This window comes from Octopus bimaculoides, chromosome 4 (genome assembly GCF_046866305.1).
Source record: "Octopus bimaculoides isolate indiv1 chromosome 4, ASM4686630v1, whole genome shotgun sequence".
Lineage (NCBI taxonomy): Eukaryota > Metazoa > Mollusca > Cephalopoda > Octopoda > Octopodidae > Octopus > Octopus bimaculoides.
This window is the reverse complement of record NC_142931.1, coordinates 58,307,918-58,331,961: the sequence shown is the minus strand read 5'-3', so window position 1 is coordinate 58,331,961 and position 24,044 is coordinate 58,307,918. Positions and strand designations below refer to the sequence as shown.

Below are 24,044 nucleotides of genomic sequence, written 5' to 3'. Positions count from 1 at the left end.
TTAGCATATATGAAATAAGACCAATCCATATAAAAAAGCCTATATCAGTGACAGTGCATTAATTTTTAGTGTATGTAGGCTATCTACATTCCTATAAGATCACATATTTCTGTGCTATCACACAAACCTCTTGTCTGTTGTTATTATTTTTCTTTTACCATACAAATTGTCGTCGAAAAGCAGGACTTTCCTAGCTGGTATTACTGGAAACTATGGCATGCATGATAACTTCAATATCAATAATTATTTATATTGTTACATCTTGCTGAATTCTTGAGCACTGGGTTGCAACGATATTGAAACAGAGGGATAACATTCAGCAATAATGATTTAGAAAAATATGCTCTGATTTGTATTGATGTTTTAAAATCATCTAATGATAGAGTAAGTATTGTTCTATTGACAGACGTTAGTTGTTTTGGTAAATGTTATTATTAATTTGACTACAGATTCATATATACGCATCAAGTATTTTTAGTTTGTTCGTGATTACACCCCCATCAACAATATATAACTTATTTGTAAGGCGCATCAAAAATTCATTCTTTTCGTTTAATTTCTTTTTCATTTGACTATGGTCATGCATCGTTTGCTTTTTAAGCAAACTAAACTTTATTTAAACATGTCTAAAATGTATTTATGGGGCCTATATGTACATGGTTGTTATATGTATGTATGTATGTGTGTGTGTGTGTGTGTATGTGTGTGTGTGTGTGTGTGTGTGAGAGAGAGAGAGAGAGAGAGAGAAAGAGAGAGAGAGAGAGAGAGAGAGAGAGAGAGAGAGAGAGAGAGAGCGAGAGCGAGAGAGCGTATATAAGTGAATGTATGTATACGTATGTACATGTAGGCATGCGTTTCGTCCATAAACATCGGTGAAAAAAAGCCCAAAATTGGAGCTTTCCGAACGAAGTCCATCGAGATATTTGTTCAATATCGAGTCAAAGATATTCCCTTGTGACTCTCGGTGTCTAAAATGCAGTGAACCACTGAGTACCTTTAGAAATGTCCACTTAACGAGTCTATTTTTCACTTAATGTGATATACCATAATTATACAAATAATTTAAATCCCATATGCAAAGTAATACTTTTGAAAATGTGGTGCTTGGTGAATTATATTGTTAAGGTATTTGCCTGAAAAGAAAAGCAATTATCTATTTCCATAATATAACCAAAATCTTTCAGTATAGTTCACAGGTTTCATAAGAAATTAATATTACCTGCTGGAAGCCTTAAAATATTCCTTTTAATTCTAAGACCAAATAACTTCAGTGATCTTTCTTAGAATTACATTACTTTGAAACTTCCTTCTTTCTGCACGAATAATTTAACTTCAACACTTCCATGGCATCACTAAATAAACTATATATCAATATCACATTTTGTCATCTTTCTTCATTATACTTTTCTTTTGAATTATAAAACTACGAAAAAGAATATTGTTCCTGTTACGGATAATATTATTATGATGTTTCGTCGATGTTGCTAGGTAGCTGGTTGAATTAATGAATGAAAATATGTTTCTTGGCTGCGTGAAGTAACTGAACAACGCCCTCGAAAATTTAACGGTAAAATTTATTGTCGCACATAAAGACAAACTGCATTGGCCATTTACAGTTAACAACAGCAATAACTACAGACTGGATGAGGGATACTGCTCTGAGATTTCCAGAACGCTGTTGGTATGGCGACATGCAGTTTGTCCAACGTATCTGAAATCAATTGCACTATCTTCATGGCGACGGATGTTCTTTGTCATTTGTGCGAGCTGTCTGTCTTGGTCGTCTTCCTGAGCCGTCTGGCTCTAAAAATGCGCGTCGAATGGTTTTTAATAGGGAACCGGAAACCAAATTCTAGAATGTTCGAGAAAAACTTGTCTACGACATCCCTTCACGCTGATTGGTCGGTTAATAGACCGATCACGTGAAACTATGGTGGTTTGTGCGTGATGCCTGACTGCGTATCTAAGGGATTCGGTTTCGAATCACCGCTACATTCTAAACAATTTAATTTTGACTTCTTCGCAGTAGAATATTAAACTTCTCTATAACATTATATTTAATTCAAACATCTGTATAAAACAGAGCCCAATGAATAGTAATAGTAACTATACTAACTATTGTTTTTGTTTAGTTCAACATTTGCCTTGCTCAAGCAGACATGTGAATGTTACTTTAGCGTGCGGTCTACCGCAGTATCCAAAGCCTACGCTGTGAAATGACTTGATCTTGGTTAGGATTAGGGTTAGTGCCAAAATTAGGGTTACGGTTTAGGGTTTAGGTTTAGGGCTTCAAAACATCCTATCTGCCTGGCTATCGGAGACTGCATTGTCCATTGTTTTCTTTCTTTTTTCAAGACAATAAGGAGTAATTTGAGGGAAATGTAGATGCCATTTCCGACAGATCGATGTACTGTCTTCAATACTGATTTCTAACATCGACTCGAGGTCGATGTTAGAAATCAGTGTGGGAAGGTACAATCGCTCAAATAAATCCAGTAGTTGACTGGTACTTCATTTTATCGACACTAGAAAGACGCAAGGCAAAGTTACCTTCGTTGAGATTTGAACTCAGAATGTGAAAGGACATGACTAAATGTAACAAGGTATTGCATCGGACGCTCTACCGATTTTACTTATTCCCCTTCCTCTAAATTAACTCACGATGACTCTGAATGCATTGTTTGCAAGCTTTGCTGTAACTTTGGCGAGATCTAGTCCTTAGAGGACTTGCGAAACTCTTTGCGTTGTGTTTTTGAGCAAAACACTTCATCTCATGTTACCTCAGTCCACTCAGATGGAAAAAATGAGTAATCCTGCGACGGACCAGCATTTCACTCAGGGATGAATATATACTTCACAGAATCCGGAAAACCAGCCTTATGAGCCTATGGCTCAGAAAGGACTTTTTATCCCGTTTTTAGCATCTACAACTCTAGCTTTTCTGTGGGACTTGAAGATTTCTATTAAATCTAACCGTATGCTCATTATCACTAATTTAACAATAAGCTTACAGTAAGCTTAATTCAAGTTTTCGAATACTCTATCAAACTTAATCCTTTCTAATCTTTCTGTTACTGAAGTTGTATGTTTTTACTTAACCTTACCATTAATTTCTCTTTGTGTATCTCTTGCAGTATTGTCATCACTTTTTAGAATCTTGTTTGATTTTTATCTTTTTGTCAAATAACTTTAAACGACAATTAAAACTTTTCAGGAGTCAAAACTTCCATTGTCAGTGGTTCAGCACCCCACTCATCGTCTCAAAAGTCCCAGGTTGAAAAATGTAATTTACCAACAGATTACATTTTTCAGTGCCTTCTTATGTTTAGTTATGGATGAAATGACGCCTTCCCTCACTTCTGCTGTAACATTAAGGATTTGTGTTGGAGCAAACAAGGTGCTAATGGCGGCGTCCTACACAAAGCATCTGTCTCTAGTTCAAGGACAAAGAGTAAATGCATCAGACCTCTTCCCATTACCCATCACTAGATTCATTTAACGATTAGGTTTGTCTTGTTGTGGCGGCCAAAGCGACATGCACAAAGACCTCCGAAATCAAAACGTTTATCTCAACTACACATCAACCCTACACACACATTAGCGCTGATTCTGTGGGTTACGTAAGCCGTTGATGTCAACCCAATCTCCAGAAAATTTGGCAAGCAAAGAAAGTAAGTAACACCTTGATCATTGATCAGATTAATCAAAAAGAGAGTCGAAAAATGTGTTTTTCTTGGAAAAGGTGTCCTCCTGGGCATCACCTGGTACTTGAGTAAGGCACGCCATCTCAGTGAAGGATCAGTTGATTCTTGATATTTTTTTGCTTTGTTTTCTCAATTTCCTTCCAATTTTAGTAAATTACGTTCCTTTTTATTGTGTACTATGTATGTTGTTTATTATAATTAATTTCTTTATAAATCTATTCAGACATGTCTTTTTCCTGTTTAACCCAACTCTTGTTTCCAGGCTACAACCATATATAGTATGTCCATTAAAGAAGGGGAAATATACAGTTCTATATTTAAGAGATGAGGAATTATGTACTTTATTTACATTTCACGGATTTGTTGTTAACAACAACAGCAACAACACTGGAAAATACGAAAACTAAAAGAAGCAGCACATATGCTAGGCCACAACAACGTCCTAAGCAGACAGTGCAGATATGAAGAGCATATGGAAACCGGTCTTAAGGAAGGATAGGAAAATATTAGACTTATAAACACTAAAATTCAGTCATCTCTTAAATATAGAACTGTATTATCTAATCTTAAATATAGAACTATATTATCTAATCGGTACGGAGCCGACATTAGACCTCAATGGAGATATATAGAGAAACTCTATGAAAAACTAGCCCGTCTTTCAAACCATCTAACTTTCCTGTATAGACGTAGAGATTCAAAACTAATACCACCTGGCTTGAATATAAATACACCAGTGAATTCATATAAAGCTAGAAGAGTAGCGGAAAGGGCAGGACATGCCCTCGTCCGTGAAAGGATCCATTAAAACCGTTGGAAAAAGCATCAACTAAATAACGAAATCAAAGAGATGTTATCTTCATTACTTAGGAAAATAACCAGAGATGATGATAGAAAGAGAATCTAATAAGATCTAGAAAAGTCGTACATGAAAGAATCTGAAATGGTGAAAACATGCCAGATTAAGAAGTTTATGAAACTCAAAGGTCAGAGAATGAAGACTGAAGTCCGTCACCCACCTGTGAAAGCAGTAATTAATGTAAGTAGCCGGCATCTAGAGAGCTCTGAAGAAGCAGTACTAAACACAGGTCTCAACTTTGCGACAACCATCAAGCGCATTCCATACTTGGACATAACAGGCCCTATTGAAGAGATAGCCGTAAAGATACCAAAAGCTCAGGGAGATGAACTAAGGTGAGACAGGTACTAGAAAAAGCGAAACTTCTCAAACCAAACATCACTTAGGAAGAAACATTCGTTATCAAAAGACTACAGAGTAACAATTCCATTACAATACTTCCAGGGGAAATGCTACAGTGGTGATGAACAAGTCTGACTACTCTGAAAAATTGGCAAGTCTTATAAGTAATGGTAGCTACAGCAAAGAAAAGAAAGACCCAACTCTGAAAACAAAGAGGAAGTTGTCACAGATCTTGATCCAGAACAAGGATCACTTTACACCAATGAAGTACAGACAACTGACTCAACACTACAGTAAACTACCACACATGTACGGTCTCCCTAAGATTCACAAGGATGGTTTTCAATTAAGACCTATAGTAGGCTGTAGAGGTTCAGCATGTCATCCACTGAGCCGCTTCCTTGTGGATATAATCAGTCCATTAGCAGGAAAGTCAACATCGTTCGTGAAGAATTCCATCCGCTCCACAGAGTTTATCAAGGATACTCCCATTGAATCCAACCAGATGGTGAGTCTAGATGTGATAAATCTGTTCACCAAAGTCCTGTAGTAACGCCGTGCGCATACGTAGTCTCACGCATGCGTGGAATTCAACAAGCAAGCTTTCCCGCTTCATTCTGTCTCTTTCTTGCTGGCCAGCGATTGAGCATGGACGTGTTTAGCTGTCTCTCTTCATCTTTCGAACTTACGCTCGACAGCTCGCTTACATCTACATACCAACGTCCCAACAACAATGCTCACACACACAGAAGCTGTAACAACAAACAAGAGCTAAAGATGTATATATTTACCACATGAATAAATGTTGTTTAAGTTGATAGTCTGGAGTTCAGCGTTCCGTTATATTCTTAGTTTTATATAGGAAAGTGGCGTACATCTAATGATGTATAACCCACTTTCCTATAGTCCCAACTGGTGAAGCACTATCAGTGATTCAAGAGAAACTAGTGACAGACACCCATCTAAAAGGACGCACTAGTATACCAATAAGAAACTTGATGGAAATGTTGACCTTCTGTGTAGAAACTACCTACTTCAGCATGGACACTGATATATATCAACAAGAGGAGAGTTTACCTATGGGTTCACAATTATCGTCGACAATAGCCAATATATACATGGAATACTTTGAGAATTTGGCTTTAGGATCAACGCCACTAAAACCAACCCAATGGCTGCAATATGTTGATGACACCTTTATACTCTGGCTCCACCAGGAAGATGTCCAAGTGCTGTTAGATCATGTGAACTCAATAATGCCATCCATACAGTTCAAAATGGAAATGGAAAAAGACAATCAGCTAGCATTCCTGGACGTATTAATAACACCAAGTATGGATTCAGGACATCCGTATACTGCAAGCCGATCTTCACTGGACGATACCTCAATTTCAATTCCCACCATCCATACAGTGTAAAGAGAGGGATTGCTCAGTGCTTAAAACATCGAGCAAAGAATATAAGTAGCGATCGTAATACACACCACGAAGAATTGATCAAGCTCAGTAACAATCTATTAAGCAACAACTACCCCCCAAACATACTATCCACTCCAATTATGAAGAAAAGAGGGGATGAAACCAATAAACTGCCCACAGTCTGTCTACCCTATGTGAAAGGTCTCTCCGAAAAGATACAAAAGATATGCGCCCCATATGACATCGGGATGGTATTCAAGAGTAATACAACACTTCGCAAATATCTCCTTCGAGTAAAACCACCAATAGAAGAGAATATGATCAAAAACTCTTTGTACTCCATCCTATGCAGCTGTGGTAGGTTATACAAAGGCGAAACATGTCGCTCTCTCAAAATAAGGGTAGAGGAACATCGTAAAGTTGTGACATGAGGAGATATTGATAAATTGGGTATAGCTGATCATGTATGGAAAAATGGAGACCACCTCCCCCTGTGGGATGAAGTTAAAATAATAGACAGAGAACACCACTGGGAAATACGAAAACTAAAAGAAGCAGCACATATGCTAGGACACAACAACGTCCTTAGCAGACCGAGTGCAGATATGATTAGCATATGGAAACCAGTATTAAAGAAGGATAGGAAAATATTAGATTTATAAGCCCTAAAATTCACTCTATAATAACCCACGGGCATATGGCGTAGCTGTTACGAGCGAGGGCTACTAACCCAAGATTCTGAATTCGATTCCAGGAAGTGACCTGAATATTAATAATAATAATAATATCGAAAAATACCTTAGAAATGAGAACCCAGGTTAGAAATTTCCCCAAGACACCTGATGAAGGCTGGAGGGTATATCAGCCGAAACGTTGTATTAACAATAAACAAAATGAGGACAAATATCCGTCAAATGTAAATAATGTGGGGGAAATATATTTTTGATTTATTGTAGCTTTCTGGTTATTTCCCCTCAAGCGAATATGTGACAGTCGTTATCACTAAGTATTAAACATGCTACTATTTTTACAGTTGTCGTTGCATGTCTGATCTTTCTGTTTATGTATAGGGATGTAGGTAATTTCCTTGGTGCATCTTTCCAATTTATTTTTGTTTAATAACTCAATTGTATTGCCATTTCGCAACAATGGGGGCCGATTATTTATCAGTGTGAGCTGTGTTGATGTAAAGTAATTGCGTTCGACTTGACACACTGGTGAGTTCAGTCGTTTGCACGCACTTCGTATTTGATTGTGTACCTGAAACAGGAGGGAAAATATGATTAACTATTTCATTATACAGTCAGAGAAGCATGTAAATATATTAATTGGAAGATAACGTGATTTTATGAAATTTTAATTTCTTAAGTCTATTTCTCTTTTTCTTTGAAAGTTGTCAACAAATGCTGCTAGATTTTGCTTTTACCCGTACTATTTAAAAAGAGACCTTTTATGTATGTTATTCATCCCATTATTCTTCATCTAAGAAGGAAGTTACACTTGATTGAAAAGGTTTTGTGCACTTCATTCAGTATTTCACTTATCAACTTACTTTTTATCCAAGACCCTCCCCTACAAAAGAAAAAAAAAACAGCAAAAAACAAAACAAAACAAACTTTTCCTTCTTGCTTGTGTTAATATTTGTACGTATGTTGGCAGCCACATAAACATTCTTATGTCTGACTGTTCAACTAATGAAACGATAACTGTATTTCCGACGGTTCTAATAATTAGATTAGTTCAAAGCTCATCAAAAATATAACAGAAAAAGCATAAATTTCATCTTCAAAGGGAGACGAGTGTAATAGTAAATCTGTATTGTTCAATTCTTTTTTCTATAGCTTTTATATTGATTTGTAATACAGGTCTAGACGCTAGTCTGATGTGGGGTCACTTCCCGGTAATTTTTTCCATCAAATTCATCTCACTTCGAAAGTATTGTTCATATAAAGAACGAGTGATTTCCGAAGGTTTTGATGGTTTGATTCGTGCGAAAAAAAAAGAAAAGAAAAAAAAGAACTACAGGAAAAACAAATTTCACCGTCAAAGTGAGACGGGAGTAAAAATAAAAATTAAAGTTTGGTTAAGAAAACGAAGAAGTAAAGATTTTAGATTTAAAATAAAATCAAAATCGGATTTTGCAATTTTATTTCTATGATTCTTATAACAGTGTGTAGGCACAGATACCTCCCCTGACGGCAGCTGCCCAATAAGCTGGACAATAGAGGGCATATGCAACATTAAGGTTCAGACACTCACCTCTTTCTCTTTTGGTATCTTGACGTCGTAGAGCAAAGACGTGATCTAGTTGACTCTCTCACACTACACGCCAGCTAGCAGACAGGAGGCAACGCATAGGAGAAGATCATGGCCTCCACGCATCAAACCATTTCCATTTATCATTCAGCTTGTATATATACCGTGTGGCCACATTAAAGGTATCTAAAGTTACCGCCTTGTTCCATGTATTTCTTTATACCGTGTTCTTGTCAAAAGATATTACAGCCTTCTGAAGAGTCATATTTAGATGATTCCACAACCATGATATAAACAGATCACCACACCATCTAAAATGGTGACCCGACTATCTAAAATGGTGAACCCCGGATGAATTCTGACCAGTGGATACGTATTCCTTTTTTCCCCTTCGTGACTTCGCCTACACGACGAGACTGCCATTCATCCTATAGGAACATACCACTGATCTCTCTCGTCGCCACATTGTCTTCTTCACCAGGAAATTTTGGCGGGAAACTGCACACCATTTTGCATCGTGTTGTAAATGAATTTACAACTTGGACCTTCGAAGACACAGCTTCCCAGGGGAATTTTTTTTTCTTGTATGTAGAAAAAAAATTATCCGGAAGTTTCTCCAAAATCCACACGGACAACAATTTTACTACGTGCCAGGTATGAGTTTCTTTCTCTCAGCCACTTGGATTATCCATGTGTTGGCCATGTTTTGTTCTTTATCTGTTAGCAAGGACTTCTATTTCATCCTATGCTACTGAAAGAAAAAAGAAATTCCTAGTTCGCTGATTGTCGTGTCTTCTTTCAACTAGGCTGGTTGACTGCTATTTCTAACGGCGTTTCTTTCAGCCAGCTTGTTCTTTGTGGCGTTCCGTTTCGTATTATCGTCAAGATGAATCATTTTCCTTTGCCTCAATGCGCTTTTTCGTCCTCCTTTCGAGCTTGTACTTCTTCTACTCTGGACGACATGCAATCCCCCGAAATCCCCCGTCAAGTCGCATGCTTGTGCAGAGACCGTTCGTTTTCACGGAATCATTCTGCAGGGAGAACCGGACTTCGTTCTTTCTCGGGCGGACGCGCGCCACTGGCTCCATCAATTTGCTGGTACCACAGGAAATTCAAGGATCAGGCTGAAAAGTGTACACAGCCCTGCTGTTACACTTCTCAGGGAAACTAGGCAGGGAGGCGCTGGGAAAGACAGTTGTCTCCCCATTGGATTCACCTCACCGTGCATTTTTTATACGAGATGCTATTTCTTCAAAGTCGTTTATGGTGCCAGCTTAAGCATTTGGCTTCGAAGGTTTATACTTCTACCATCTCTCTCTACACGGTGAATCACTCCGCCATCAAAACCTACGGACAAATCTCTCTTACCCTGGATTTAGGGACTTCAAGTGGATATTATTTACATTATTTACACTTGACGGATAGTTGTCCTCATCTTGTTTGTTGTTAACACAACATTTCGGCTGTTATACCCTCCAGCCTTCATCAGGTGTCTTGGGGAAGTTTCGAATCTGGGTTCTCATTCATAAGGTATTTTTCGATGTTGTTGCTATTATTATTACTATTATTATTATTATTATTATTATTATTATTATTATTATTATTATTATTATTATTATTGTTGTTGTTGTTGTTGTTGTTGTTGTTGTTCAGGTCACTGCCTGGAATCGAACTCGGAATCTTGGGGTTAGTAGCCCGCTCCCTTAACCACTACGCCATATACCCACGGGCATGATTTGAAGGGACCTCCAGTCTTTTCCCGACCGCGCCGTTTGTCTCCAGAGAAACTCCGAATCGCCCGGGCTGAATTCGAGCACATGCTCCAACTGGGCCTTCTCCGTTCCTCCACGAACCCATGGGCATCACCTTTACACATGGCCATCACCTTTACACATGGCCATCACCTTTACACATGGCCATCACCTTTACACATGGCCATCACCTTTACACATGGCCAAAAAAGAATGAAGCTGATTTTAGACCGGTTGGAGATTTTAGACGTCTTAACACTGTCACTATCGCAGATCGCTATCCCCTTCCAAATGTGCAGGGTTTTTCATCTGCCTTGCACGGCTGTAAGATTCTTTCTAAAATCGACTTGGTGCGCGCGTACCATCAACCCCGACGACATTCCAAAGACAGTTGTCACCACTCCTTTTGGAGCATGGTGATAGCTTGTCTAAGGCGTTTGGACTTCGTAATGCGGGCAGCACGTTCCAAAGGTTCATTGATGAGGTCGTTCGTGGGTTAGATTTTGTCTTCGCGTACGTCGATGACCTTTTAATCGCCAGTGGTACTCCAGACCAGCACCTCTAGCACTTGAGTCAGCTGTTCCTATGAAGATCAACCCGGCTAAGTGTGTCTTCAGTTCTACCAGTTTGGATTTCTTGGGGCATCTCATTGACGCTGACGGTATTCGCCCGCTTCCCTCTAAAGTGGAAGCCATCAAACGCTTGTCTCCTCCTGCTTCCTTAAAACAGCTCAGAAATTTTATTGGTTTAATTATTGTCGTCGTTTCATTCCTAACAGTGCGGAGAGGTTGCTTCCCTTGACCCAGCCCTTAAAAGATCAACTCAAGAAAGACTCCCAGATAATGCTGTCTACTACAGCCACCGAAGCATTTGAATCTGTCAAATCTGACTTTGCTCAAGCATCCTTCCTAGCTCATCCTATTGCGGATCCAAAATTGATACTCATTGTTGACTCGTCATCATCCGCTATTGCCGCAGTTTTAGAGCAATCTGTCAACAACCGAAACCAGCCATTAGCCTCTTTTCTCGCCAGCTGAAAAAAGCCGAATTGAGATACAGTGTTTGTTAAAGAACTCGTAGCAATTTATCCGGCGGTGAAGCATTTCTTTTATCTTCTTGAAGGTAGAGATTTCATGATTTTCACCAACCACAAACCGCTAACGGTCGCCCTGTTTTGCCAGAATGGACTGGTACTCGCACAGAGAAATAAGGCATTTGGACTACATATCACAGTTCACTAGTGACATTTGTCACATCGCTGGCACTGACAACATCCCCGCCGACGCCTTATCTCGCCTGCCTGTCGGTGCATTGTCGTCTCCTGCTTTGATTGATTTGGTTGCTATGGCTACTGACCAACCCTCCTTGGACTATCTGGACGTCTTTTCACCACAGTTTTCCTGCTGCAAGTTTGAACACCTGCCTCTGCCTTTTTCTGAAGGAACTATTCTCTGCGATGTTTCTACCGGGTCACCCTTCCCCTCATTCCTGAACATAACCGTCGTGCTGTTTTTGAAGCACTGTTTTCACTGTCACACCCCGGCGTTGCGATCATAGTAAAGCTTATCTAGACCCACTTTTTCTGACCGAATATGCGGCGGTCTATTACTGCTGGGTCACGTGCCTGTCTGCCATGTCAGCGTTCCAAGGTGCATCGTCATGTGAGAGCACCTCTTGGACACTTCCAGCCACCGGACACCAGATTCCGTCACATACACATCGACCTGGTTGGTCCTTGGCCGGTCAGTTGCGGATTTACTTATATATTGACCTGAATCGACCGTTTCTCCAGAAGGCCTGAAGCCATTCACCCAGAGCACTCATCTCCGGGTGGATATCTCGCTTCGGAGTACACTCTAGAATTACTACTGACCGTGGACGCCAATTTGAAGCTTGTCTGTTCCGTGAGCTTTTGAGATTGCTCGGAGTTCAGCATATCCGCACCACCAGTTACCATCCCGCTGCGAACGGTATGGTGGAACGATTCCACCGCCAACTTAAAGTCGCTATTCGCACGGGTCCTGACCCTCATCGTCGGTCCGAGTTTCTCCCTATTGCTCTGCTAGGGTGCCGCTCAGCTATCAAGGAGGACTTAGGCTACTCCTCTACTGAGCTCCTCTATGACACCACCTTAGCCCTTTCTGGGCAAATGTTGGCGCCCATCAACTTACCGAATGCGGACCCCACATCTTACGTCACGCGACTTAGGTTATTCTTTGTTGACCTGCCATCGATGCTTCCTCGCGACCAGGCTATTTCTTCTGCAGTACCTCTGGATATTTCTACTTGGAATCACGTGTTTGTGAGAAATGATACCGTCAAGGGACCGCACACACCTCCCTTCACTGGACCCTGTCGCGTTCTTAGAAGCACACCAAAACTATTCGCTGTGGACATTCGCGGAAAAAACGAGACCGTCTCTATCGACAGAGTAAAATAAGCCTTTTCTGAAACATTTATGCCACTTCCTGACACGCCCATCATTCCATAAACACTCTCACCCCCATAAAGACCACCTCCACTCACCAAATCACCAACTACACAAATGCATTCTTCACCTTACAGGACACGTTCGGGCAGATCGGTTCATTGGCCGAAGAGACTGTCTCAGACTATTTATATTTCTTAATTTTGTTTCGCCAGTGACTGTTCCGGAGAATAGACTTATGTTCTTATAGACAGCGCATTCATATTTTCTCTCTTTCTGTATCATTGTACATATATATTTTGTTCTATATGATTGGACGCCTTTCTTTGCTGAATGTTTTTCCTTGTTCATACTTGCATTGTAGTTTTTCAATTGTTCATACAACTATTTTGCCATGGTTCATTCTTCCGTGCTCTCCTAGTGCACTCCCACTCCATCTACATTACTCTTATTCGACCACTTCAGGTCTAAGAGGGGGCTCTGTAAGCGCAGTTACCTCCCCTGACGGTGGCTGCCTAGCAGACAGGAGGCAACGCACAGGAGAAGATCATGGCCTCCACGCATCAAACCATTTCTATTTATCATTCAGCTTGTATATATACGTGTGGCCACATTAAAGGTATTTAAAGTTACCGTCTTGTTCCATGTATTTCTTTATACTGCGTTCCTGTCAAATGATATTACAGCCTTCTGAAGAGAGTCATATTTAGATGGCTCCACAACCATAATACAAACAGACCACTACTCCATCTAAAATTGTGTTCTTATTTTGTATTGACCAGTTTAGAGTCACATGTTAAACAATATAGGCGCAGGAGTGGCTGTGTGGTAAGAAGCTTGCTTCTCAGTCATATGGTTCCGGGTTCAGTCCCACTGCGTGGCACCATGGGCAAGTGTCTTCTACTATAACCTTGGGCCGACCAAAGCCTTGTGAGTGGATTTGGTAGACGGAATTTGAAAGAAGTCCGTCGTATATATATATATATATATATATATATATATATATATATATATATATATATATATATATATATATATATATATATATATATATATATATATATATATATATATATATATATATATATATATATATATATATGTATATGTTTGTGTATCTGTGTTTGTCTACCCAACATCGCTTGACAACCGATGCTGGTGTGTTCATGTCCCCCGTAACCTAGCGGTTCGGCAGAAGAGACCGATAGAATAAGTACTAGACTTACAAAGAATAAGTCCTAGGTCGATTTGTTCGATTTAAAGGCAGTGCTCCAGCATGGCCGCAGTCAAATGATTGACACGAATAAAAGAATAGACAAACTGACCTTGTACACAACATTCACCGAGAAAGCTTACGTTACGTACATGAATGCTTAGTCATAGCAGACAGAATAAAGACTATAGAATGAAAGGAGACATGATCACGCAATGTGGTGAATGTAGACGTGACTGGGTTATGTAAGTCTGAATATTTGAAAAGATGTATTTGCGTGAGATAAAATTTTGGTGTGATAAGCGCGTTTAGACATGAATTTAGTAAGTGCCTGTAGATAATTAAGAGTTTTAGCACTTCAAACACTTAGTACCACGTACAGCATCAGGCTTTGGCACCATTGTAACAAATCAGTGACTGTCATGTTAATGTACACAAATGATGCAAAAAAAAAAAGAAAAAACTGCGTGAATTTGGCTCATTTATCATATTGTTATTTTTACAAGGATCATATTGAGTCATATATAGACAAAGTTGAAACTGCCATTTTCTCTCTCAACAGAACAGATACTTTTCGCACATCCAAGTGGTTTTTTTCAGTCCTTTCAAGTTCAATAAATAGCTTGGTTGGCTTAAAAGAAGAAAAAAAAAAAACTACCGGTTTTCTGCAAGCCACTTGATAATATTTTCATATTGATATTTTCAGTCGCGTATTTTATTGAACGCCCCATGTTGAATTGCAAAATTGCAATGTTATATTTGTGTAATACAGAGAGAGAGAGAGAGAGAGAGAGAGAGAGAGAGAGAGAGAGAGAGGGAGTGTGTGTGTGTCTATATTAAAGAGATAGTGTGTGTGTGAGAGAGAGAGAACATTGCAAACAATGAATGAAATAAACATGAAATAAGAAAATCTTATAAATAAAAGCTCGTTAAAAACTACCTTGTACCGAATATGTAAATTTGTGAACTTGAAATTATAATTCTAAAGGGTTGTACCTGATTGATTTGGAAATTCGTTTTCCCAAATTATTTAAATATATATATATATATATATATATATATATATAGTTAGAATTTACAAAAAACAAACAAAACAAAAGACGAAGACGGGTGTGTAAACAACAAATAGATGTATTAGTTTAACGCTCGGGAAGTGAGAAAGTCTTTTACGTTTCAAGCCTACGCTCTTCAACAGAAAGGAACAGAAATAAACAGAGAGAAAAAAATGTTTAGTGGCTAGCGATCAATCAAGGCGAATGCCGGACAGTGGTGGTCAGACAGGAGAGCTAGGAAGAAGGGCAGATAATAAAGTAGTGGTGATCCCAAACTGAAGGTGCGCGTGCGTGTGTATCTGACAGCGTGTATGTGCGTGTGGATAGGGGCTGGTGACCTTGACATGTGCGTGTGTGCATGTGTAGGTGTGTGGATGATGGTGTGGGTGGTGGGAAATGGTCAGTGCTAGTGTGTGCGGGGTGGTGTGATGTGGTGTGGTGGTGTGATGTGGTGCGGTGGTGTGATGTGGTGGTGTGATGTGGTGTGGTGGTGTGATGTGGTGTGGTGGTGTGTGGTGTGATGGTGTTGGGGTGTGGGGGAGGCAAGAGTGGGGAAAGCAAGGGTGGGTGTGGTTGGAGTGAGGATAGGGGTAGGGGTATGTGGGAATGGAATGTGTGGGATGGGGTGGGGTGGGATGGGGTGGGGTGGGATGGTATGTATAGGGATGGTGGTGTTGGAATGTGTAGGGGTGGGGTAACGATGGAGGGGTGACGATGAAGGAAGAGGGTGGAAGGAGAAGGTGGGTTGGAGTAAAGAGAGGAAATAGGTGTCAGAGCAAGAGAGGAGAGGTGGGTGGGAGTGAAGGGAGGAAGTAGGTGTGAGAGGAAAGGGTTAGATGAAGAGGGGAGGAGAGTTGAGCCCATGTGACGCAAAGGAGCGAAGAGAGAACATTAATTCCTGTTCACGGTGAAGACGGGAGTCTGGATGGCCCCTGTGTGAAGACAATCCGAACACAGTCAGGTGTTGTAAAGAATGACCGGTAGAGCGGAAATGGCGCGAGACCGGGGTGTCGTTGCCGAGTCTGATGTCTCGGAGGTGTTCCGCGAACCGGTCAGCCAAACGGCGTCTCGTTTGATCGATGTACAGAGAAAAACAGAAAGAACAGGAGATGCAGTAGATGGCGCTGCTAGAAATGCAGGTGAAGGAGTCAGTGATATGATAGAGTCATGTGCCTATGAGGATGGTGGTATCGGAGAGGTAAGGGCAAGTGCGGCAGCGTGGGCGGGAGCAGAGGAATGAGCCGGGCTGGAAGGTTGGGTTAGGGAAGAAACTGTGGACTAGGAAGTCACGTAGGTTGTAAGCTCGTTTGAAGGAGGGTTTGGTTTGGTTAGAGAAGGTGTGCGAAGTGGAGTGGTCGGATTGGAATCGCCGGAAGGCTCGGAGAATGGTGCACTGGAGAGGTAGGGTGGAGAGGTGGTAGGTGAGGAGAAACGAGAGACGGGTGACGGCGGGGCGGGTGCAGGGGAGAGAGCAGATGCACGGTCCACGGAAGTGCTCTGGCAAGGGCAGTGTGGATAGTGGTGAGGGGATATCCACGTAGGATGAAGAGATGAGCCATGAGTTGAGATTGATCTCAAAGTCATGGTTGTTACTGCAGAGGTTGCGCAGACGGAGGAATTTGGAATAGGGGATGGAGAGCTTAGTATGTTTAGGGTGGGAGGAGGAGAAGTTGAGGTATGAGTGTGCGTCTGTGTGTTTGTATTGGATGGAAGTGGTGAGAGTGGAGTGCTGACCGAAATGTCGAGAAAGGCGACGGATGTGTTGGAAATAGTGCAGGAGAAGTGGAGGGCTGAATGGAAAGATTTGACAAAAGAGAGGAAGGAGCCTCGTTGTTCGCGGGAGAATGAGGTCGCACCGATACAGTCGTCAATATAACGACCGTATAGTTCGAGAGTGGGACCAGTGAAACTTGAGAATATTTGGGCCTCAACGTAGCCAACGAATAGGTTCGCGTAGTTGGTGCCCACTCTCGTTCCTATGGCCACTCCCGAGAGTTGCTGGTAAAGATATCTTTCTCTCTTTCCCTCTCTGTTACCTTACTCTGTTTCTGTAATCCCTCTGGCTCTTCCTGTCTTCTCCCACTATCACGTGACCCGTGACGACTTAAAGCGGTGTCATTCATTTTTGCGTTGCCTTCGACCGGACCGGTCGCGATTTTTTGTGCTCCTCCTCTACTCCTCTCGTGTCTGTAGTCCTTTAGGACATTTTTCATTTCTCCTTTGCGATACACACTCTTATCTGTCTTACAGCCCCACAACTTTTTTTTTGTTGTATATGTATTATTATTATTATTATTATTAATTGTTTTCGTCTGGCCTTAAGCCTTTTTCTGTTTATTGTTTTGTCCCTCGCCCGTCCACTAACGGTCTCGTCTCGAGCCTGTCTCGTTTCCTTATGTTTTGGTCCCGGTGCCTCCAGAGTGGAAGCAATATTTTCGATAATGGTCGAAATAGCGTTTGACTCTCTGGCCGATAACTGAGGAGGAGTTGGTGACCTTTTGTGTTTACTGTTCGCCTGTGTATTTAGTATATGTTCGTTTGTTTATTCAGTACACGTTTTTTTAATTATATATTTATCAGTATGTCAAATTTTCCGTTCGTTGCTTTTATTTAATCGTGAAAATATATTATATACATATACACGTATACAAACACACACATATATATTTGAATGTATCCTTACCTCGCTGTTGAAGAAACACAGCATAATAGCCACAAGTCCTCCCTGAAATAAAATAGAAAAAAGTGTTTCCAATATTCTTTTATGGATGTAAATTTTTTTAATAATACATATGTCTTTAATCGTTAAAATAATACCTTTCTGGGGATGAATAAAAAACTTCTTGTAAAAGTCAAGTGATAAAATTTCTATGTGACTTTCAACCACCCCATCCGAGTAATTCTTAGGAGAAATCCTTATTTCCTCTTTTAGTGTGGTGAAACTGCATAACAGAATTGAAGGAAAAAAAATTGAGGTCTCTAGTTCACTACTTCAGCCTCTTTTAATTCTGGTTTGAATTCCTTCCCAATTACTCAATCAACTATTCTGCACGTTCTCAAAGTATGTCATAATTAAGGCACCTATATATATATATATATATATATATATATATATATATATATATATATATATATATATATATATATATATATATATATATATATAGTTCTATTACAGTAATCGTATGTTAAATCAGTGCTTTTCCTATACAGTTGTAACAACAGGCAGCTATTCACCCCAATGTAACCTGACTGATCGCATTTTGCACGAAACTAGCTGATAGATTCAGACACTCCGTCGGTTACAACAACAAGGGCTTCAAATCCGGCCAACGGAACAGTCTGCTCATGAAATTAACGTGCAAGTGGCTGAACAATTCACAGATATGTGTACCCTTAACGCAATTCTCAGGGACATTCAGCGTGAAACTGAATGTGACAAAGCTGGTTCTTTGAAATACAGGTACAACACATTTTACCAGCTGAGTGGACTGGAGCAACTTGAAATAAAGTGTTTCGCTCAAGGACACAACGTGTCGCCGGGAATCGAACTCACGACCTCACGATTGTTATCCGGATACTCTAATCACTAAGTCATTGCGAAACTAGTAATAGAATAAATAATTAAATGTTTGCTATAGATATAAATTCTGCTTCGAGTACTGAATACAATTTCTTTTGTTTGTTAAAATAACAGTATCCATACACACGCACACGTACGCACACATAGGAAATGATATAGTCAATTAGGTTGATTCAAGTGGCGAGCAGGCACTATCGTTAGCAGGTTGGACAAAAGGTTTAGCAGCATTTCTTCTGGTTTCACGTTCTGAGTTCATATTCCGCCGTGGTCGACTTTGCCGGTAGCCTTTCGGGGGCGATGAAATAAATACCAGTTGAGTACTGGTCAATGTAATAGACGAACCCCCTCTCCGCAAAATTTCAGGCCTTATACCTAGAGCAGATCGAGAAATTAATTTTTTGTAACTAAACACTTTCAAACTTCGGACACTGGTAGAATGTGTCATATAAAACATCTTTTATTCTTAGCGTTGTTGAGAAAAGTTTCTATTTACGAAGTTATTTCGTGTTAAGGTTGTCGTATTTCGGTAATTTCAACCAATCAATGACGTGTATTCAGCTGAATAAAATTACTGCTATTGTTTGTCAACAACTATCGGCGGTGTATATTTCGTTTGTCACTGTTATTTATGACATATTTCATCTCAGTTACGTTCGTATGAATAAACGAGTGTATCTGAAGCACGTTTACTTCATGACAACGCCATAATCGTTCGTGCATTTCTACTGCTTTTTAGGGTTTTTTTTTCCTGTTTTTCAGCTACTATTTTCGGAAAGACTTCCTCCCGTCCTCATCCATTTTCTCGCAAATTATTATTAAAAAAAAAATTTTTTGCCAAAAACCCAGCTTTCCGGATACGGAGATTCTGGAAAATTGCCAAAAATAAGAATTTTGAAATTTTTTTGCCCCCTTACCCCTCCCCCTCCAATTTCTTCATTTTTCACTTTTTTCCTCTAAAACCCAAACCAACCCCAACCCCAACCCTAACCCTAAAACCCTAAAGCTAAAACCAGTACAAACGCACGAACGATGTCATAAATAACAGGGACATAACTTTTCTCAACAACGCTAAGAGTAAAAGATGTTTTATATGACACATTCTACCACAGTGTCCGAAGTTTGAAAGTGTTTAGTTACAAAAAATTAATTTCTCGATCTGCCAATGAAACTGAAAAGATCCGATTATTTATATCATTAAAGCGGCAAACTGGAAGATTCGAACCAACTGAGTACTGGGGTCGATATAATTGATTAGCCCCTCCTCCTCGAAAAGTTTAACCCCTTGAAGATTTTTACTATTTTTATAATGCAAGACAATAACCAGTAACACTTAATGCTGCAAGAATTATTTCTACTTTTAATTTTCCACAGTATCTTTAGCCTCATGCTGCAATATTTATTTTTTTCACTTCCTGGAATTCTTTGTCTTCTGCTATCAAAAGTTCAAAATTGATATTATTCTTATAATTCAAATTATCTGACATAATGAAATTTCTAAATTGTTGCTGGCAGATAATTAATAGGGAGAGCAATTTATTGTTGGTTAATTATATCACAAATGAAGTACTTGCTTGAGAATTGACAATTATAACTGACAGGAGTTCATGAAAGTATGTATGCGGTTTGTAGATGATAAATAGCAATTGGAGTCCTAACAGCGGTATCATGATGAAAATAGCTTTCAGAGTTCGTCTGGAATGAAAAGGAAGAAGAAAAAAGGTATATCGATTTTGTTTTTAGAATAAAGAAATGGTATGAACTGGAAAGATAGTGAATATCATTAACAACTGCTTTTTAAACTGCTCTCTGACATGTGATGTTCTTGCTCTTCACTTTTATTAAACGTCAGATTTATTGTTTAGTGTGTGACATCTTTAAGCAGATATCTAATGATGCAGAATATATTCTTTTTTACTCAAGGTACAAGGTCTGAAATTTTGGGGGAGGGGGGAGTCGATTAAATCGACCCAGTACTCAACTGGTACTTAATTTATCGACCCCGAAAGGATGAAAGGCAAAGTCGACCTCGGCAGAATTTGAACTCAGAACGTAAAGACAGACGAAATACCGCTAAGCATTTCGCCCGGCTTGCTAATGTTCCTTATTTCTTTATTGCCTACAAGCGGCTAAGCATAGAGGGGACAAACAGGTACAGACAAAGGGATTAAGTCGATTACATCGACCCCAGTGCGTAACTAGCACTTAATTTATCGACCCAGAAAGGATGGAAGGCAAGGTCGACCTCGGCGGAATTTGAACTCAGAACGTAACGGCAGACGAAATACCACTAAGCATTTCGCCCGGCATGCAAACGTTTCTGCCAGCTCGCCGCCTTAGATGATTCAGAATATATTGTCAAAGGACTGTTATGTTCACTACTACGAAACTATCCGCTCTAACGGCGGTCTTTGGTATTAGGTACACATAATCTAGCAGAATTGATAACGAAATCAAAACAATCTGAGAATATAAAAATACAGACTTTGATATCCCGGGTAAGCGAAACTGAATATGTAAATGCTTAAAGTCATTTATTATCTTACAGAAAGAAGTGAGCTAGTAGAACCGTTAGCTTGTCCGATAAAATGCTTAGCAACATTTCTTCCGGCTCTTTACATTCCGAGTCAAGTTTCACCGGGGTCAATTTTGCCTTTCATCCTTTCGGGGTCAATAAAATAAGCACTAGTTAAATACTGAGGTTGATGTAATCAGCTTGCTTTAAACTGTGTTTATGAAATTGATGATTTAGCTATTCAAACGTGTTTCTAGAATCAAACATTAACATCTTCCTCTTATAGATTTCTGAAAAATTGTGTGTACCTTAGCAATGCCTAAGGACATAGAATGCAGAATTACCTAGTTTCTTGCGCGATTTATCCTTTCACACAGCTACAAATCAACTGTTTAAATTTGCTAATTTCAATCATTATATCGTCAAATATTTATTTCTTTATTGTCCACAGAGAGCTAAACATGGAGGGGACAAACAAGGACAGACAAAGGGATTAAGTCGATTACATTGATCTCAATGCGTAACTGGTACTTATTTAAATCGACCCTGAAAGGACGAAAAGCAAAGTCGATCTCGGCGGAATTTGAACTCAGAATGTAACGGCAGACAAAATACCGCTAAGAATGTGGGAAGGTTAAGAGGAAAGTGGAAGTGGTTGATTTGAAGATTTGGAAGAAATTTGAGATGTATGTATAGGAAGGAATAAGGTGGGGGTGTTAGTATTTATTAAGTAGTATGTTACAAGGCTGACTTTGTTTTAGATTAAGGCTTTTAGGTATGGAAACTTATAGAATTATATAGATTTAGCGAAGTGCGTGAAAGTTGAGTAGTACCTGTATTTACAAGAATAAATAACATCAGAGAATCTATTGAGTAATGAGGAGTTGTGAAGGCAAAGAATGGTTAATGATTCTTTTAGACATAACTTACACTTGCCAATATTTGCATGGGGGAGCTCCACTTACTATGGATCAGGACAGGGTGTATGGAATATTTTGCCATTTGAGGTTCTGCATGAACGTTGCTAAGGAGGGAGATGATTTAGAGTTTAGATTAGTGAAAGAGTTCATGTGTGCACGGTAGCAGCGCTTGAAATCTACGGTGCCGCCGATATAAACCCTTGCTAGAACACAATACTTATAGATCATATTTTTGCACAGACAGGAGCCTGCGAAAAGGCATAATTTAAATGCGTGACAGTTGCAAGTTTTTCTACCTGCTCCGTGGTTGGGGTTTACTACTAGTGAGGTTGAGCTTAGTTGGTTTGTTGATAATGGGGGAGAACCTAAGGTGTAATTTGCATTTGTATTGGATTGAGAGGTGGTATTGGAGCTAGTGTATGTTGTCGCATAGATAGGATTCTGACATGTTGGCTTGAGTTTAGTATTATTTAACTGAGGTGGGTTATTAAGGATTGTGTTATTGCTAGTATGTGGGCTAACTTGGGGTGCAGTGTGAGAGTTTAAGTGTTCAAAAAACTGGTGTTAGAGTTTGCGTTTGTTCGAGGAGGCGATTATGTGTGGTGGAGTAGGAAATTTTCACAGATGATTTGTTAAAGATGGGATAGTATTTATACTGTAGTGGAAAATTAGATTTTAGAATTTTAAAGAAGAGTTTAGATAGAGATTTAACTTGGAGAGAGAAGAGTGGTGCAAACGATAAAATTTCACGCTTCCTGACCTCAGATTGTTTAGAGTTTGTGGTTGCAGTGGGCTGATAAGGAGGTGTGTGTGTGTGTGTGGGCTTGTAGTTGTTATAGGATTGAGGTGACTAGTGGTGCGGTCGAGTGCAATGTGTAGAGCTTTTTCTTTTTGCATAGTTGTTGGATTGGTGAAGACTGGAAGTAGAGTCCGTAGATTCAAGGTTAATATTGGGGAAGAGATGTGCTATTTTAGTTTGAAGCTTACTGTTGGGGATATAAGAGATTTTTTCATGGAAGTTGCTTATTTGGAAGGCCTGATTATAATAAGGGGTGTGAGTGTTAAAAATTTCTTCGTTAGCAGATTCTGATAGATATGTCTGTGACTACGGTATTAAGGCTAAGTTTAAGGTGATTAGAGAGGACATTTATGTATTGTAAAGATTGGTTCAATTTTTGGAAAGAGTGGTATAGATTTGTGTTTCAGTCGAGAGTAAAGTCTAAGAAATTCCTCACCTTTCGAATGAAATACTTAGGTTGTAGTTTTAAAGAATTTGTGAAGGTCTTTCTTGGTGCGTTCCACTGACGGTCGAGATAATCCAGTCGGTGAAAGGAGTGCGTCATCTGTATATAGTCCGCCGGATAGGTTGGAGAAGTATTGTTTTATTTGGGGAGAAGGAAAAGGTCTACAAGGTCGGTCGGTAATCTGGGCTGAGCCTGATGAGCCCATGGTAATATTGAAGTAATCCGAAGATGAATTGCGGGTCCAATTATTATCCGTAAAGGCCTGAAACTTTGTGGGAGGGGCCAGTCAATTACCCCGAAAGGATGAAAGGCAAAGTTGACCTCGGCGGAATTTGAACTCAGAACATAAAAACAGACGAAATACCGCTAACGATTCTGGTGTGCTAACGATTCTGGTGTGCTAACGATTCTGCCAGCTCGCAGAAGGTATAAACGCAAAATAAGTAAAATATCTCTGAATAAATAATGTACTCCATGCAACAACATGTAAATAAGGCTGCTGCAATTGACTGAGATCTGAATAAACATTTTAAAAAACGCACTTCAACTGTAATGACAGCAGAGGTGATTATAAGACCTGCATTCCATCGACTATAAACAGTAACGCTATATCTTCAAATGAATACCAACGCAGGACGCTTGTTTGAATCAGTTTACTTTGAAAACGTTGTGAGTTATGGAACCGTGATGAAATTGCAACGACTAGAATGCATAATTGCATCCAAAGCAATGTGCAGTTACTGCAGTCGAAACGTATGTAGG

The 24,044-nt window shown here is 39.7% G+C and overlaps 1 protein-coding gene across 2 annotated transcripts in view; it reads right to left on the bottom strand.

Annotated features, from left to right (window-relative positions):
• Positions 1–1,556: 1,556 nt before the first annotated feature.
• Positions 1,557–24,044, bottom strand: part of LOC106874704 (calcitonin gene-related peptide type 1 receptor) — a 90,393-nt gene continuing 67,905 nt past the window's right edge. For both annotated transcript variants that reach the window (XM_052967090.2, XM_052967091.2), the window contains exons 10-12: positions 20,174–20,298; positions 17,707–17,744; positions 1,557–7,583 (exon numbers count right to left, since the gene is read on the bottom strand). In XM_052967090.2, the coding sequence (XP_052823050.1) occupies positions 7,326–7,583; positions 17,707–17,744; positions 20,174–20,298 (421 nt within the window). In that variant the 3' untranslated portion in view covers positions 1,557–7,325. The remainder of the gene's footprint in view (positions 7,584–17,706; positions 17,745–20,173; positions 20,299–24,044) is intronic.